The sequence below is a fragment of the Plasmodium coatneyi genome, chromosome 8, assembly GCF_001680005.1.
Source record: "Plasmodium coatneyi strain Hackeri chromosome 8, complete sequence".
Classification (NCBI taxonomy): domain Eukaryota; phylum Apicomplexa; class Aconoidasida; order Haemosporida; family Plasmodiidae; genus Plasmodium; species Plasmodium coatneyi.
Window position 1 is genome coordinate 961,998 of NC_033563.1, and position 19,071 is coordinate 981,068.

Genomic DNA, 19,071 nt, shown 5'->3' on the forward strand with positions numbered 1-19,071 from the left:
ATGACGGTCGACTTGAACGTGCCCTACTCGGCCTGCGAGCTGAAGAGGGTAAAACGCCTCGAGTTGGGCGTGCTGGACCCAGAAATTATAAAAAAAATAGGCGTATGCGAAATTGTAAATGTAGACCTGTACAAAGATGGCCTGCCAAGGGAAGGAGGTCTAAACGACATTCGCATGGGAACCATAGACTACAAAACCTTATGTGGGACGTGTAACATGAACGTGAAATATTGCCCCGGCCACTTTGGCTACATCGAACTAGCCAAACCGATGTACCACTACGGTTTTATGAATGTCGTGTTGAATGTATTAAGGTGCGTGTGCTACCACTGTGGCAGGTTATTGTGTAATACGAGCAGCTCCAAGGTGAAGTACATCGAGAAAATCAAGGTGAATAGTTTGAGACTGAAGAGATTATCGGAGGTGTGCCAAGGAATAAAGGTATGCGACCACTCATCTCCACACGAAGAAGATACTCTACATCTCAATGACAACGCAGTGGATAACTTTTACAATAACAATTTGAGTAACTTAAATGTAAACCAACAAATGCTTTTAAACCCTAACAGCTACAGTAACATTTTCGAAATGGTGAATAAAGAAGACGTGGACTGTGGTTGTGTGCAGCCCAAGTACACAAGGGAAGGACCAAACATGTTCATTCAGTTCATACACTCCAGTGAGGAGGACATAGATGAGAGTAAGAGAAAGTTAAGTGCAGAAGAAGCCTTAGAAATTTTGAAGAAAATCAGGAAAGAAGAAATGCCCATTCTTGGATTCAATTCAGATAGATGCATCCCCGCGTCATTAATTTTGACATGTATTCCCATCCCTCCTCCTTGTGCCAGGCCATACGTACAGTATGGTAACCAGAGGAGTGAAGATGACCTGACATTGAAACTGCTAGATATTGTAAAAACGAACATACAGCTGAAGAGGCAAACGGATAGGGGGGCCAAATCCCACGTGCTGCAGGATTTGTGTGCCCTACTACAGTTCCACATTACCACCTTGTTCGATAATGACATCCCAGGGATGCCTATAGCTACTACACGTTCGAAGAAGCCAATTAAAGCCATACGGACTAGGCTGAAGGGGAAAGAAGGAAGGCTCAGAGGAAATTTAATGGGAAAACGTGTCGACTTCTCAGCCAGAACAGTAATTACAGGAGATCCCAATTTAAATATTGACTACATAGGAGTGCCAAAATCCGTCGCCATGACATTAACATTCTGCGAAACGGTGACTCCACTCAATTACGATGACATGAAGAAGTTGGTGGAAAGAGGTCCATACGAATGGCCAGGAGCGAAATATATCATCAGGGACAATGGTACCAAGTATGACCTCAGACATGTAAGAAAAAATTCAGAGAGGGAATTAGAATATGGGTACAAAGTAGAACGACACATGACAGACGAAGATTATATCCTCTTCAATCGACAACCTTCTCTTCACAAAATGAGTATTATGGGACATAAGGCGAAAATATTGCCGTACTCTACCTTCAGGCTAAACTTAGCTGTTACTTCTCCGTATAATGCCGATTTCGATGGGGACGAAATGAATTTGCACCTTGCGCAGTCGCATGAGACCAGGTCCGAAATTAAGCACCTCATGATTGTGCAGAAGCAGATCGTCTCCCCGCAGGGCAACAAACCTGTTATGGGAATTGTGCAGGACTCCCTCCTAGCCATAAGAAAATTTACAAGACGAGATAACTTTCTCACAAAGGAAGAAGTGATGTCTTTACTCATTTGGATCCCTTACTGGAATCATGTGATACCTACTCCTGCCATTATGAAGCCCAAGGCCTTGTGGACAGGAAAACAAATTTTCTCTATGCTTCTCCAGTTTGAAGATTTAGAAAGGCTCAATGACCCGTTAGGCAATTCCAAGATGATGGGGGCTACCCACGGTAGTGGGTTCAGAGTAGAAGACGAAATTGGTCGAGGCAGCAACAGTAGTAGCGCACACCTCCACCCCCATAGCCCTCTAGCCATTGGAGATACCCTAAACAGTAACGTAAAAAATCAATTCACTGGAAACGAAGTGACTGGCACGAATAATGCAGATGGCACATTCAAAGGAGTAAGCGGATGGGGAAGGAATGTAAAAATTAACTTGATGAGGGATTCCTCAACCTCGTGTAAGGATGACAACCCATACTGCTCCATCAACGATGGGAAGGTGATCATAAAAAATAACGAGCTGCTATGTGGAATAATATGCAAACGTACAGTGGGTTCTTCCAGCGGATCGTTGATTCACATTCTGTGGCACGAAATGGGTCCAGATAAAACGAAGGATTTTATTTCCGCACTGCAGAAGGTTACCAACAACTGGTTAGAATATGTCGGATTCACTGTTAGCTGCTCGGACATTATAGCTAGCAACAAGGTCCTCGATAAGGTAAAGGATATTCTAAATAAGTCCAAAAAGGAGGTGTCCAAAATTGTGAAGAAAGCGCAGAGAGGAGAGTTGGAATGTCAACCGGGAAAATCCCTCTACGAATCCTTCGAAACGAGAGTAAATAACGAACTAAACTGTGCTCGTGAAATGGCAGGAAAAGTGGCCTCAGAAAGCTTAGATGAAAGAAACAACATCTTCAGCATGGTGGCTAGTGGCTCCAAGGGATCCATCATTAACATATCTCAAATCATATCTTGTGTGGGTCAACAAAATGTTGAGGGGAAGAGAATTCCCTTTGGATTTAACCACAGATCCTTACCGCATTTTATTAAATTTGATTATGGTCCAGAAAGTAGAGGTTTTGTGTCCAATTCGTATTTAAGTGGACTCACCCCACAGGAAGTCTTCTTTCATGCCATGGGAGGAAGAGAAGGTATCATCGACACGGCGTGCAAGACTTCGGAAACGGGTTACATACAAAGGAGATTAATCAAAGCAATGGAAGACGTTATGGTGCAATACGATCGAACCGTTAGGAATTCTTATGGAGATATTATTCAGTTTTTGTATGGTGAGGATGGAATGGCTGGAGAGTATATAGAAGATCAGATCATTGATCTGATGAAGCTAGATAATAAGGAAGTGAAAAAATTGTACAAGTACAACTTTGACGACGATGAAGATGATGATCATGACGACAGCTACGGGAAGGACTTTTACCTAAACAATGGACAAAACAGGAAAAACTCCTACATTGATTACAACAAACAGAATGTACTGAATCAGGAATTTGAGGAGCTACTAAAATGCAAAAATAACATTTGCAAGGAAATATTCCCCGATGGGGATGTAAGGCAGCACTTACCCATCAACATGAACCGACTCATCGAATTCGCCAAATCGCAGTTCCCCTTTGTTCCTGTTGTCGGTAATAAAGTGAAGGACCCCATTAGTGCTAATAGGATGAGGCCAAAGATGGGCACCACCAAGAAGAAAACCAAAAAGGGGAAGAAGTCCCGTCCACGGGATGAGACGAAAGCGATTGCTGACACGGCGTTAGGAGACCCGAACGACGAACTGTCGAACAGCGAATTCATGTCGGAGATTAAGAAGGAGTACGAGACGAACGATCTCGCCAACGCCATGAAGGGCCAGGGCGCGTACAGCGGTTTTGAACCCTTCGACGAGAACGACGAAGAAGAAAGTGACGACGATCAGGATGATGAAGAGGATGGTGATGACGAAAGCGACAGCAAGGACCAATCCTTCATCAACCCCGTAGACATCGTGCACAAAGTCAACCGCTTTTTAGAGAAGCTGGTCATTATAAAACAAATCAACAGCAATGACACCCTCTCGCTGGAGGCCCAGAACAACGCCACGGTGCTGCTGAAGGCGCACTTGCGAACCTACTTAAATTCGAAGCTCCTCACTCAGACACATAAAATCAGTATGAAGGGAATCGATTGGCTTCTGCAAGAGATTGAAAAGAACTTTTACAAGTCCTTGTGCCACCCTGGAGAATGCGTGGGCGCCTTGGCAGCGCAATCCATTGGAGAACCCGCAACACAGATGACGCTGAATACATTTCACTTTGCAGGAGTGGGGTCCAAAAACGTAACATTAGGTGTGCCAAGATTGAAGGAGTTAATTAATATCGTGAAGAATGTGAAGACTCCATCGACGACCATTTATCTGGACGATGTTGTGTCCAATGATCAGCAGAAAGCGAAAGATATATTAACCAAACTGGAGTACACAACCCTGAAGCAATTAACATCGCATGCACAAATTATTTACGACCCGAACACCACAAGTACCATCCTAGAGGAGGACAAAACGTGGGTAGACGAATTTTATGAATTCCCAGATGAGGATGACACACAGTATACTCTAGGAGAATGGGTTCTACGGATTCAGCTAACCAACATTCACGTGAATGAGAAAAAGCTGACTATGAAGGAGATTGTCTGCATCATTTATTCTGTTTTCTCCAGTGATGAGTTAGATATCATCTACACGGATGATAACTCGGAAGATCTTATTCTAAGAATTAGGGTTAAATACCTAAATGGGGAGTACAACTTTCTCAATGACGATGTGGACCAGGTGCAGGAGGATGAGTACGAAGAAGAAGAGGAGGAAGACGAAGCGGGAGAACAAGAAAACTACAACAACATTGGAAACACCTTCAAGACGAAGAAGGACGTCGAGGCGAATGACAACGGGGAGACGCAGAACAGGGAAAATGATAAAGACGACAACCAAAGCGTCAGCAGCAACCGATCGAGGCAAAACAGCATAAACAGTGAAAATCGATTTGGTAGTGCAAATGGCAGCGCGAGTGGAAGCGACATTGACGATGGTGATGGAAAGGGGAACCACAATCGGGACGAAGGATCGAAGGATAAAACGAGTAACAGCAAAAGCGCAACGAAAATAAAAAAACTGAAGGAGGAAAATGATGACCGAACGGATAACAACCATGTTGAGGGGTACGGTGGAACGGATTTGTTCGCCAAAGAGGAAGAAAAAAGTGGAGAAAGTGAAACCGAAGGTGGAAAGGGCTCCGGTACAGGGGAGGACATGTTCGGGAATTCCAACATGAAGAATGCAGAGGATGATATACACACCGCGATGGACAGGAACAGTATCAGTGGCACCAACGCGGGTGGTGGTACCAACAGCGGGAACGCGCCCAATGGAAATAATACAGACAGTCTAGATATGAATACCATGCGGAACATAAATAATTTAAGCAACCCCATTCACATGAAGGAAGACACAGAAGATACCTTTTTAAAGAAACTGATGGAGCAGTGCCTATCCACATTGAAGTTAAGGGGAATAGAAAATATTACCAAAGTGTACATGAGAGAAGAGTCTAAAATAACGTACGACTCCAACAATGGGAAGTTTGTGAGGAGTTCCCATTGGGTCTTAGACACAGATGGATGTAACCTGGAGCATATCTTCTGTGCTCCCCATGTGGATTATAAAAAAACCATTTCAAATGATATAGTGGAAATATTCGAAGTATTAGGAATTGAGGCAGTGAGAAGAGCTCTTCTGAAGGAATTGAGGACTGTCATTTCGTTTGATAGCTCGTATGTTAACTACAGGCATCTGTCCATCCTGTGTGACGTGATGACTCAGAGAGGTTATCTAATGTCTATAACGAGACATGGTATCAATCGAGTGGATAGAGGTCCACTAGTCAAGTGCAGCTTTGAAGAAACGGTGGAAATACTTCTAGAAGCAGCTGCCTTTGCACAGGTGGATAACCTCAAAGGAATAACGGAAAATATCATGTTGGGTCAGTTATGCAAAATAGGCACAGGCGTTTTTGATATCATTATAGACAACCAAAAGCTCAGCGATGCGAATCAAAATTTAGAGACTATGATGGACATTACCAGTGCGGGATTTACTACTCCAGATAGTCACCATGGAATTACGCCAGATGGATTGCAATCTCCTGTGGCAATCAACACACTAAATTCTCCTCTGCCTTTCTCCCCAACGTATAACGTTAATTTGTTATCCCCTACAGCTCCTCTCGACAGTGTCAACAGTATCTTATCCCCCCAGTGTCTGCAGAATTATGGGGATGGAAGTAGTGGCGGTGAAAATATTATGTCCCCATCGAAGAACGACTTTAACAATTTGGACACGTTAAAATTGGGTGGGAAATTCTCTCCAACGCAATCACCCAGGTCACCCACATCAGTTATCCACTCCCCTTTCTCTCCATTTGATAATCACAACCAGCAAGCACTTGATCCCAGCATGTTATTCTCACCAAAAAATAACAACACCAATAATAACAGTATGGCTATGATGAATTACAATGTCTTCTCCCCCAAGGCAAATTTGAATAGCATACAATCACCTGCCATGTTGTACTCTCCTAATCGTGCCTTAGATATATTTTCCCCCAAGCAACAGACACAGAACAATATTTACTCCCCTTCCTACTCGCCCACCTCCCCCACTTACCACTTGTCCAGCAGTGCTAATGCTGGTGGCTCCTCTGGTTTGAATGATACAAAGGCTTTTTACTCTCCAACATCCCCAAAAAATCAGCTAGACGGGATGAACCCCAATATGATGAAGTACCACAGCGTCGTTTCGCCCGTCTACTCTGTTACCTCTCCGAAATACTCGCCCACATCGCCCAAGTATTCTCCAACTTCCCCGAAATACATGCCTACCTCCCCCAAATACTCGCCAACATCACCCAAATATTCACCAACATCCCCCAAGTATTCCCCCACCTCGCCACAGTACTCTCCCACATCACCTGTTCCGAACAACCCCAGTAGTCCCCACTATTCCCCCTACGCCATAGCATCTCCCAAATTTTCGCCCACCTCCCCTGCATACTCCATCTCTTCCCCTATGTATGACCAAAGTGGTAACGCTAGGAATAAGAACCAGCACCCCCTCTCCCCGGCGTACATTCTGCAGTCTCCCGTCCAGGTCAAGCAACACATCCAGGACGTCAGCGTCTTTTCGCCCATCCAGCAGGCCAATGCCGACGAGGTGCAGAACGATGACCCCTTCTCCCCAATGCCCTACAACATGGAGGAGGACGAAATGGAGCAATAGTGTGTCGGACAGCAGTGGGCATACGTTTACGCCCCCCGCCACTGAGTGTGTCCCACCCTCCTGTGCGCATTAGCATATACCCCTTTTTTTTTTTCTTCTTTTTTTTTTTTTTTTTTTTTTTTGTGTTCCTCAAATGTGTAACATGAACATTGTAAACCAACTCCCCCCCGGCGGGGGCGCGGACATAGTAATTAAATTTTGTATATGCGTGGCAACAGATTTGAGGCCGGCCGAACGGATTTTCCACTTTATGGTAAACCGCGCCGGGAAAAAGTGCCACGGGGGCCATATTCTCCCCCCGCATTCTTTTTGTACAGTTTGAGCGACTCCTCTCTCCCCCTTGTATAATTTTTCATGGTGACCCCCCTGTACACAACTCCAGTTGGAAAAAAAAAATTTTAATGAACAAATACTTTGGATCTTCTTAGTGAAAAAAATTATGCCAACACATCTGTGAACTGAAGAAAATTTTTTTTTTTCCCGGCTTATATTCATTACACAATGAACATGTAAACAATTTAATACACAAAACGAAACTTAAAAAAAAAAGAAAGAAAAAAATATGTATAGAGCGTGCAAAAATATTTTTAGTTCAAAAATATAACCTTCCTATAAGCGTGAAGCTTGTCTTGTATGCCATAATATAATATTCCTTAAGGTTATAACTAGGATTATTAGTGATAAAAATAATATATGCAAAGGGAGAATTTTCAATTGTGTTATTGGGCAGCAGGAAGAATTTAATATATATAAAATAGAAGTTCCGTTCTTTTTGATCGAGGATTAGGTTTTCACACAAAGGAACCTACTTAATGCCACCTAAACCCATGAAGGAATCAGCAAATGGTGCCGTACATGAAGTCGCTGTATTATTTGGAGCAGGAAGAAGGAAAAATTGCGAATTCATGTTTCCATATTGCGCAATAACATATGTACTATGTGGAAATATGTGGGAAGAATTTATTCCGTATTATACGATAAATGAACTCCGTGAAGAAAGGGGAAAATTATAGTGTTCCCCTTTTTTTTCCTTGATCCAATTTAACAATTTTATTTGTTTTTTCATTCTCTTTACGTTTTTTCGAAAAGGGGGAAAAAGTATGTACAAAACATGAACATTATATTACACATCCGTACATACGAAACGTGCGATGTATGCATATATACATGGAATACCTTTCAACAACAAGCATCTTACACATAATTAAATTTGTTCATACATTTCATGCATCACCTTTGGAGGTATTATGTACGTATGCACACATATGTACACATCACATAAAACATCACGTCATACTGAGGCAACATGTTTTTTTTCACAATTCTTAAATCATTGGAAATATTGTGGAAATGTAAAAATTAACTTTTTCCCCCAACGTGCTGTACCATCTCTGTGTCTGCGATTCAATATATACGATATTTCTTTATATTCGTTTAAACGAAGAAACCGTGAAATTTGAATTTTTTCGGTTAAATCAAACCCTTAGGAGCTTGGATGGGGGCTGCTCAGACGTGTAACTCTAAAACTTCCTTCCCCATAATAAGAGTTATGGTCTATGACTTTGACTTCTGGGACAATTGGTTCTTCCAAAATGGCTACACATTCATCCGTTACTTTAAGGGTGACTTCTTTCCATGAATCCCTAACATCATTTAAGATCTCCTTAAATTCATCTCTGCTTAAATTTTCCTTTACAACAGATGTATAAAATATATCATTAACATGTTCGCGTTGTTCTTTAAAGTTATTACCAACTATTTTACTACATTTTTTCCATTTGTTCTTATATCCTGAGATAGTTTCGAAATTTTGTTTTTTTTTTAATTCTAAGAATTTTTTAAACAGACGTTTGTTAGCATTGATATATCTACTTCTTTCATTTAGGAATGATTGCCAGTAAAGAGAGATCAATTCGCATTTTTTAGGAAATTTGTCCATTTCTTTCAATTCCTTATTTATTTCTTTATCTGTCAATCTTTCGTCAAAACAACAAGACATTTCGTAGCAGAAGGAACCATTTTTATGCGTTCCGTAATTTTCCCATTTTTTAAATTCCTCAAATAATAATTCGTTCATTCCATCCTCATCATCTATATGTTCTTCCTCATCATATCTTAATGATCTTTTGTTATCTTTTGGTATATATTCTAAATAATCGCTTTCATCATGTCCTGTCCATTTTAACTTAGTTATTTCCCAATCATCTAACTCTTCTTCCTTTCTTTCTTTCTTTTCTTTCTTTTTTTTTTTATCATCATTATATGCATTCTTATATAAATTCACAAAATGAGCATAATAAGATAAGTCAGCATCTGCGACATAATTTGTTCTCTCCCCAAACAGTGGAAATCGCTGTTCAGCTGGTTCAACTTCCTGTTTTACATTAGGAGCTCCTTCTCCCCCTCCCATTTTTCTACCTTCATCAACATATTGTCTTCCTCCCTCAGGAGATTGTTCCCCTACAGGTACTTGTTCATTAACCTGAGCGCCTTCTGCTACTTCCTGAGAAACTTGTTCTTTAGGTACATCATCAAAGTATGCTCCTTCATGAACCATTTTTTCCTCTTCTTCTCTTAAATATCTTCCTCCTTCGGCAGTTCCTTCTTCCCTTTCAACAGGAGCTTCTTCTTCCCATTCAACAGGAGCTTCTTCCTCTCTTTCAAAAGGAGCGTCTTCTTTTTTTTCTTTTTTTTTTTTTTTCTTATCATGATTTGAACGCTTAAAGCATTTCCAACAAGAGGTTACATTGGATTGGCTACCAGATATGGAGTCATCGTTATCCTCCTCCTCCTGGACGTACTGAGCTGGTTGTTCAACTTGTTCCCCTTCAGCAGCTATTTCCCTTTCAGCAGAATTTTCTTCCCTTGCGTCGTCATGCTCTACTATCGACTCCTCCTGTGGATATACTTCCTCCCTTACTTCCTCTTCTTTCTCCGCTGGTCTTTCTTCATCTTCTTCTTCAGAAACTTCTTCTTCCTGTTCATCGTCCGAATATCCTTCTTCTTCGTATTCTTCATACATTTCTTCGGGGTGGTTTCCATAGTTCTCTTCATCATCCTCATGAGATTCGAGTTCCTCTTCTGATGGAGCAGTTTCTGTGTTCGCCTTTAAATTTCGGGCAATTCTGTTCCTCACTTGTAATGTCGCAGCAGCGTTTTGTCTTGCGAAGTCATCCTGGTGCTGCAAGGTAGAAGGGAAGGTGTTTTAGGGTGGTGTGTGTGAGGGGTGTGAAGGAAGGTTGTTAGGTGGTCGAAGGTGGTAGATGGAAATGTAAATTAATAGAAGAAAGACAATAATAAAAAGGAACAAAGAAAAAAAAATAGGAAAAAGGAAGAACAAAACAAACAGTTCTATGTACAGTTCAAAGTGTCACAAGGAAAAAAAGTAGGACAAGTAAGAAATGTGCACATAACTGTATATGCAGTTTGTGTTGAACATGTGTATAGCACGTAGAACTATCCACGTCTTTGTGCCACCTATATTATTGTGCGTCCCTTTTTTTTTTATGTGTAGAAAGACTCACCTTTAAAAAGATGAAAGCAAGAACAAAAAATAACATAGCAGTTCTTTTAGTGAAGAAACAGGAAGATCCTCCTGGTATGCCGTTCTTTTTTTCATCCACTCCACTTTCTGAACTTCGTACTGCCATTTCATTTTTAGCACTTTGGGATGGCAACGCTCCTGATAATGCGGAGCTGATTATTTTTTTTGAGTGTACCATGTTGTGTTATGGATGTTATATATGCCAAAAGGAGGTATTTGTGAGTATTTTAAATTGAAATAAAATACGGTACAATTTTTTAAAAACAAATTATAATTGAAGAAATTCAAATACAAGAATTATATCTATTCGTAGGTTTCTTTACTTTTAAATGAAATATTCGTCATAATATAGGTCAAAAAGGAAGCATCCACCTGTACGATGTTTTTTTTCTTTTTTTCCTACACATAAGGTATTTTTATAATATTATGAAGTAGTAATGTAGAAATAAATTATTGTAAATTTTACAAAAGAACAAAAAATGGGAATTGTCGTTGTAATTTAATTAATGTGTGAGGTTCACCTTTCATTAAATATATTACTTCATGTAGAATTTAAATGTTCTAATGAACACGTTTTATTTAACATGCACTTTTTGCATATTGCACAACAGTTCAAGAATTCATAATTGTGTGTTTATAGATCAGGGTTATAGGAGGGGTATATTTGTTGTTTCCGTGAATCAGGAATATAAAAGGTTCATAGTTGTATAGATGGATCGGAAATTTTGGGAGGGCTCACGTTCTATTTGTACATTTGGAATTGGTTTAGGATGTTCAAAAATTGGGACCTAAATGTGAAATTTCCTTTTTTATTATAATATATCATTACATATAGGAGTACATATGCATGCAGCATTACTGTGTGATCTTTTTTGCACTACCTATGTGGAAAATTATTAATTAGTAATATTGCATGCATTAATGCGGATCATTTTAAGTTGAAAATAAACTCAACTTTTGCCCTACATAAGATGGTAGGTTAAATTTTTATTGCATATATATCGCACCGGAAAATGTGAAAAGATCTAATACCAATGGATATTTTATAAATTTTTTCCTCTGCCTTTTTAAATGATAAAATTATATTACGTATTAATGCAAGCTTCGAAAAGAAGAGTGCGGTAGTCCAAGAAAAAAAGAGGGAGGAGTTGCTCTCTCTTATTTATTGGAAATAAGGGATGCGCAATTATTGTAATGCGTAATAGGCACATTATAATTCCAGTATATTTACTTATTCCCCATATGATTTGCCACCAAATCTATTCCTTCAAGAATCAAGCAAATCATAGAGAACAGAATATATGTACTATTACAATTTTTGGAAGCTTTAAGTTAACTTATATTATTACAATGGCAATGTTAATAATAATTTACCGTTTAAACGACAAGTGCAATTTTTTTCATTAATATGCTCTCGTTTTTCTTTCTAATTATATTTAATTGTAACCTCTTCGGCCTTATTATAAATAGTATATAGAGCAACATGCTTTCTATAATAATCTCTAAATGAAGTAGCAAAAAAAAAAACTAAACGCCCCCCCCTTTCTATATACCCTAAAGGGGAAACAACATTGTGTACAAAATTTACTGCTTGAGGATTATATATAGCACCTATTCTATATGTTCATGTGTACAATTCATAAACATATGACATTGTATTACACTCAAATGGAACACAAAAAAGGAGAAGAAGTGGTCAACATCAGTCCAGGTAACATTTATTATGATCACACCTGCCATGGTAGTACAAGTACACACGTTATTCAAAATGAATACTATCCTTTCACGGACGGGAAAAAGAATTTATGCACTGCTCATCACGCACATTCTATTTTAACTATTATATATTCTGATGTGAGGACTGAAGAAATACAAATTACATATTAAAAGAAAAAAAAATACAAACATATATTTTACATGATAGATAAGCGGAAACATGAGCACGCACCCTATGTGTGCTCACAAAGTTCATACTACTGTAGGTCCCCCATAAATGTGTTCTAATGAAATATTAACTAATTGGGGCAAATACCAGATTACCCTTCAAGGTTCCATGGTTGGAGGGGAAAAATTTGTACTATAGTATCCCTATAAATTATTCATACGACCTTCCTTAATTTCCTTTCCTTCCCTACTTTAGGGAAGGCAATGTTCCCCCTCCTCGTGGAGGAGAAGGAATATTTTTCTTCATTCTTAGGAACGTATGTTCCCCTTTGGGAAGCTAATGTTGTTTCCTTCCATCCACCCTAACACTACCTTCCTTCTTTCCACCCTAACAAGACCTTCCTTCCACCTACCACCCCCAACAATGTTCCTTCCACGTACCAACCTAACAAAACCTTCCTACGAACCTACTACCTAACAACCCACCTACCACCACACCACCTAACACAACCCTCGTTCCTTCCTTAGACCCCTTACTTCCTTCGTGCTCCTTAGACCATCCCTTCCTTCCCTTCCTTAGATCCCTTCCATTCCTTCCTTAGACCCCTTCCATTCCTTCCTTAGACCCCTTCCATTCCTTCCTTAGACCTCTTCCATTCCTTCCCTTTCCTTAACAATTTTTAGTATAAACTTTTACCATCCTGGATTGGTAACCAATTTAAGGGAGGCACGAATAGAAGCAGAAGTAGAGGGAACAGAAGAGGAAAGAGATCAACTACACATAACATTGATACGCTGAATGAGTATAATTCAACAGAGTACTCAGCTGATTATTCAACAACATCAGATTATTCCATATCAAATGTAAGAAGTAGTGGAAGAACAGACAGCTTAACTGAATATTCCATCCCATACACTACTTCATCATCTACCAGATGAGAAAAAGGCGCCTTTTAAATGAAAGAAAAAAAATAGGAAGGAAAATGTTTCTTACATATTGTTCAATAGACATCAAGCATACTCGATACATACGTTAATTACTATACGAAATATATAATATGTAATGCACAATGTAGAATGTAAACCGTTTACGGGTTATAAATATGCACATATATACAAATATATATATATATATGTAAGTTGTACATCTATATATACGATATATGTATATGTACACGAAGCATTTGTGTATATATTAAGGAGGAAAAAAAAAAAATAATGCTATTCCTTTTTAAGGTGGAATTAAAAAATAATATGTAACAGCATAATAATATAAAGAGACGGAACTACACATACACTGCCACATACACATATCATATCACATACATAACATATGGAACATTTTAATCCTAATTTTTTAATTTATGCAAATGAGCTGAGTAAATTAACTTTGTGCAGTTAGTTCATAAGCATATAACTTAGCAGAGCACAGAATAGGAGCAACAATGGCACTATAAACATACTAATATAAAGAAGGGACTTTACGTTCCTTCCTCCCACCACCCCGAACAACCTCCCTCTAAACCCCCCACGTCCTAACTTCCTCCGTCCACCCATATCACCTTCGACCCCTTCCAACTTCTCAGTTCCTTCAATTTTGCTTTTAAGTAGAACACCCTCCTCTTCAGGTGCCTTGAATTTTAATAATATATTGAACAAATTTCTACCCACCCCGGAACACCAAAATTTCCATAGCATAAATAGAATTACTAACCCTATGATTATATAAACTGCGGAGGCAGCTTTGGCGATAGGTATGAAACTACTTTTGCTGTCCGCCGAGATTATAGTACTGAGAAGCGCGCCTATAGGGCCCTGAGCGCACATAAAAACGAAAAGCGCAAGCAGCAAGAAGACCATCCACTCATGTCCCTTAACTTTGCCAGTAAATATTCTACATATAAATCTATCACGCCAGGTTTTTTTCTTCTTTGAACATGGTGCTTCATTATTTTCTACATTTTTTTCTTCATGCTTTGGTTTTTTTAATTCCACTTTAGGTTGTGGTTCTTCAGGTGGTGATTGTGTTAATCCACCTTCAGGAAGGTGAATTCCTTCAGGGAGTGATTTTTCAGGTGGGTTGTTAGGTGGTAATTCTTCAGGTTCTGAATTTCCTTTGGGTGGTGATTCTTCAGGTGGGTTTTTAGGTCGTGTATCTTCTTCGGGTGTATCTTCTTCGGGTGTATCTTCTTCGGGTGATGATTCTTCAGGTGGGTTGTCAGGTGGTGAATCTTCAGGTGGTGAATCTTCAGGTGATGATTCTTCAGGTGGGTTGTCAGGTGGTGAATCCTCAGGTGGTGAATCCCCGGGTGGTGAATCCTCGGGTTGTGAATCTTCAGATGGGTTGTTAGGGGTGGAAGGAAAGTTGTTAGGTGGTGTATATTCTTTAAGAAGGGATTCTTTAGAATTGGATTTTTTGTATCGGTGGCCACAGAATGGGTCCTTATATTTTGGTGGTGGTCGTTTATTTGTGTTGTTCTTGGGGCAGGAATTTGTACTATTACCACCAAAGGGGTATTTACTTTCCTTCACAGAGGGGTATTTATTTTGTTTGTGCTGTTTTGTTTTTATCCTACTTCCACTTGTAGATAATGATGATGATCCTGCAACCGTGGTTATGGTGCTTGGATCGGGCAAATCATATAAATCACGTAAACAACCACTTCGTCGCCCTTTACTCCATGATGATGGTGTAGTACTTCCATATTTTGCGCTCCATGATGACGTGGTACTTTTCCATGAGGTGGCGCATGGGGTTGCGTGCACCATGACCTAAAAAAAGTAAAAAAAGAGAAAAGGATGGGAAGGGTTGTTAGGTGTGTTTGGTGTGTTGTTAGGGGTGGGAATTTTTTTTTTCTCCTTTTTTTCTTTTCCTTTTCTCTATGTTTTTTTTCAATTTTTTAGTGCAAAAATGGAGTGAAAAAATTTTCTCCTAATCATAATAATGAATGTGTGTGTGTCACAAATTCTTTTATATAGGTGTGTGTAACAGTTGCCGTTCTTATCTTACATGGTGATGGTGATCATGTTGTGCCCACTGGCACAAAACGGAGATGAGTATTAAATATTTTGCAAGAGGTGCCATTTTGCTTGCTTTTTTTTTGTTTGCTTCTTTTTTTTAGTGTAAAAAAAGTAAAGAAACGAAATATTTCCTTTTTTTTTCCTTTATGTATATTAATAGATTCTATGATTATTTTTTCTTTTTATATTGTTAGGTAACATCAATAAAATAGTTTGCGTGCGACTTGCGATATATAATGCTGTTTTTTCATTTTAAATGTGTGTAAATCTAATTTAAAATGAAGAAATAATTTAACATCACAACGTACAATATAAAATATATAAAATGGAATATATCTCAATTAAAAAAAATAGATTTTAATTACATAATTACATTATTTCAAAAATTAACATTTACAGCTGTCAATATTCTTTCAAGAGAGAAAAAAAAAAATGTAACATCCCCTCCCACCACACCTTCACGCCCTCACACTCACTCCCCCAAAGTCACCCCCACACCTTAACACACTTTTCTCCATAATAACACTCACCCCCCCCAACACACTAACACCCCAAATACTAAATCTTACACTCCCTTTCCATCACTCCCTTTACTTCCTTCACTCCTCCTTTTCTACCACACCCCTTCCTTCACTCCACCACTCGTTCACCCTCCATCTAACCCTAAATTCAAAATCCCACACTACGACAACAAACCCCCCTCCTTCACACTCATTTTAACACCCTTTCCTTCCTTTCCTTCACAACCTTCCCTTCATACTCCTTTCCTCAACAACCTTCCTTCCACCCCCCTAAGACCACCCCTAACAACTCTTCACTCTAATACCGCTAAGAACCTTCCTTTCACCTTACCACCTAACAACCCACCTACCACCTCAACAACCTACAATGTGCGATCCCTAACAACCTTCCTTCCACCCACCATCCCTAACAATCTTCCTTCCACCAACCACCACCATAACAACCTTCCTTCCCTTAGCAATTTGTTGTTCCTTCCTTTATTTCAGGGAAGACTGCTCCCCTTCCTTGGGATAGTAATCATTCATCCCTTTCTTTTCCTCTCAAGACCATCCTATTAATCCTTTCCATGTAACTCTACACCGTGAATATCGGCACGCCAATATGTAAAAACTAAATCAAAAAAACCATGAACCTTAAATGTGTAAACCCTAAATCCTGAACTCTTAACCCTGAATCCTAAAACCTGAACCCCTAATACTGAACCCTGAATCCTACACCCTGCATCCCAAGTCCCAAAAACGTAAACCCCAAATCCCAATTCCTCAATGCCTATATCCTAAAAAGAAAATCCAAATTCCTATACCCTATATCCCACACCCTAAACACTAAAGCCGAAATTAGAAATTCATTTACACTGAACCCTAAAATCCTATACCGTAAAACCCAATCACATGACCATAAACACTAAACCCTAAAGCCCTAAACCCTAAAATACTAAATCCTAATCCCCAAACATTAAATCCTGAAGCATAAATTCTTAATCCTGAAACCTAAACACTGAACCTTCAAACATGAAAACTAACACCCGAATCCTAAAGCCTAAACGCCTAAACATAAAACTTAAACCTTGAACCCTACACCCCAAACACTCAAAACAGAAGCCCTAAACCTGAAACCTAAAACCAAACTCTTAAAACCTGAACACTAAACCGCAAAGCCTAAAAACTAAACTATGAAAACTCATCCTTAATCCTGAACGCTAAAACCAACACTCTAAACCCTAAAACCTTAAACCCTACACTCCGAGCACTCAAACCTTAAAACCTAAACGCTGAACCCTAAACCCTGTACCCTGTACCCTGAACCCTAAACCCTAAATCATATGACCTAAAATCCCGAACCCTACAAACGGAATCGTGAAATCCTAGACGCTAAACCCTAAACACTGAACCTTAAACACTGAACCTTATAACCTGAACCTGAGCCCCGAACTCTGAACCCTAAAGTCTAAAACACTGAACACTAAACAGTAACCCCTAAACCTAAAAGCTAAACCGTAAATCCTGAACCCTAAATCAGAAGTCCGATTCAAATACCCTAAACCCTAAGCCCTGAACAGTGAAACCTCAACCCTCAACCGTAAAACTTGAAAAGCTCCAGCTTAGGATTAAATAACGGAAGCATATGTAAATTTTTGTTTAATTCTTGATCCTTGAGAAATTTATTAGACCATGTGATCCTTTTTTTTTTAGTTTATATGTATATATATTATTATTTCCCTATATAGGAACAATGTTTCTTATGATGTAATAATTAAATATAATATTCTTTTAATTTATCACCACCCTTCTTTTTTAGGTGAACTTTTTTTTTCTCTTTTAATATTTGCCATTTTCATGTGAATGTTGAAGTGTCCAAAAAAAAAATAACCCCCCGCAACGAATATCTTAGAAAAGGAACAAAGGTGCTAAGGGGAAGATTATAATTTTTAGGTCAACACATTGTAAAAGCTCAAAAGTATAAAAAAGAAATATTTATAATACACAATAAATTGATCAACATTAATAAATATAAAAAAAAAAATAAATAGAAACTATAGCACATAAGCAGTTGCCATGATCGCACAAGTATGCTTGGACGATTTTATTTGACAGTGCATTTGGAAGAGATAAGGAATGCGTGGTTGTTATCTCACATTTTTTGATAAAAAGAATTGTTAACAATTGGTGGGGAGTAAGAGACTATAACTTGGGAAGAGGAGTTGAATATGCGGTGAGCATACCACCAAATGAGCTATGGAGCACCTGATGGTGCAATGTTAAGTAGGTTAAGGGGAACACCCCTAACATTCCCCTCTCCTTACATTTCTGTGCTCCCAGTAATATAACGCAATGATACTCTGGTACCTGGTAAGGTCGGATAACTGCGGCTTATGCTACTCTTATTTTAAGTTCAGGATGGGGCTAATAAATTAAGGGTATGTGGGTACGATACTGTGGAATTTATACTACGAGTAGGTTAACAACAATTCTAATGAGGTAATTATGTATATACGCAATAATATGTATGCTCTGTGGGGAGTGTTGCGTTCTTTTTCCTTCAAGAAAATTCATCCTTCGCATAATATATATGCTCCTCATTAAGTAGAAGATACCAATTTCATAGATTAAAGGAATTCCTCTGGGTAAAATGAATCAGTAGGAATATGTTGCACGTTATTAAAAAAATAAAAATGGTTATGTAGTCAGAAAATTTTAATTATTCCTATACATATGTTCAGTAATCTCATAAGCATATATATCACAAAACCGAAAACAGAGAAGGAGTCATATCTCCAATTTCTTCCGTACTTGCAGTGTCATCGATTTTATTAAAATGTTCTGTCGTTGTGTATTTGTACTATGGCCTACTTTTACAGTATATACATGAAAATACTTCATATTCCTATTTCCCATATTATTCTTCTCAACAGTACTGTTCTCTACCATTCGGTAAGTTTCAGTACATATTTATGTACTCCGGATATTATTACATATACTTATAAATAATACTTTATCGTCCTGATTTTAAAGAGATATTTAGTACGCCCTAATCCGGAAACATGAAAGCTTGAACCTTGGATTATATGCTTAATATAC

General features: G+C 38.8%; 2 protein-coding genes across 2 annotated transcripts; one reads left to right on the forward strand and one right to left on the reverse strand.

Annotated features, from left to right (window-relative positions):
* Positions 1–7,023, forward strand: PCOAH_00021220 (DNA-directed RNA polymerase subunit; the record flags this gene model as incomplete). The annotated part of the gene is made up of 1 exon (XM_020058929.1): positions 1–7,023. The coding sequence occupies one exon, from the start codon at positions 1–3 to the stop codon at positions 7,021–7,023; it is 7,023 nt and encodes a 2,340-aa protein (XP_019914580.1).
* Positions 7,024–8,506: 1,483 nt separating this feature from the next.
* Positions 8,507–10,673, reverse strand: PCOAH_00021230 (Uncharacterized protein; the record flags this gene model as incomplete). Its single annotated transcript, XM_020058930.1, has 2 exons — positions 8,507–10,204; positions 10,548–10,673. 2 exons carry the CDS (start codon positions 10,671–10,673, stop codon positions 8,507–8,509), a joined length of 1,824 nt encoding a protein of 607 aa, XP_019914675.1.
* Between the last annotated feature and the right edge of the window lie 8,398 nt (positions 10,674–19,071).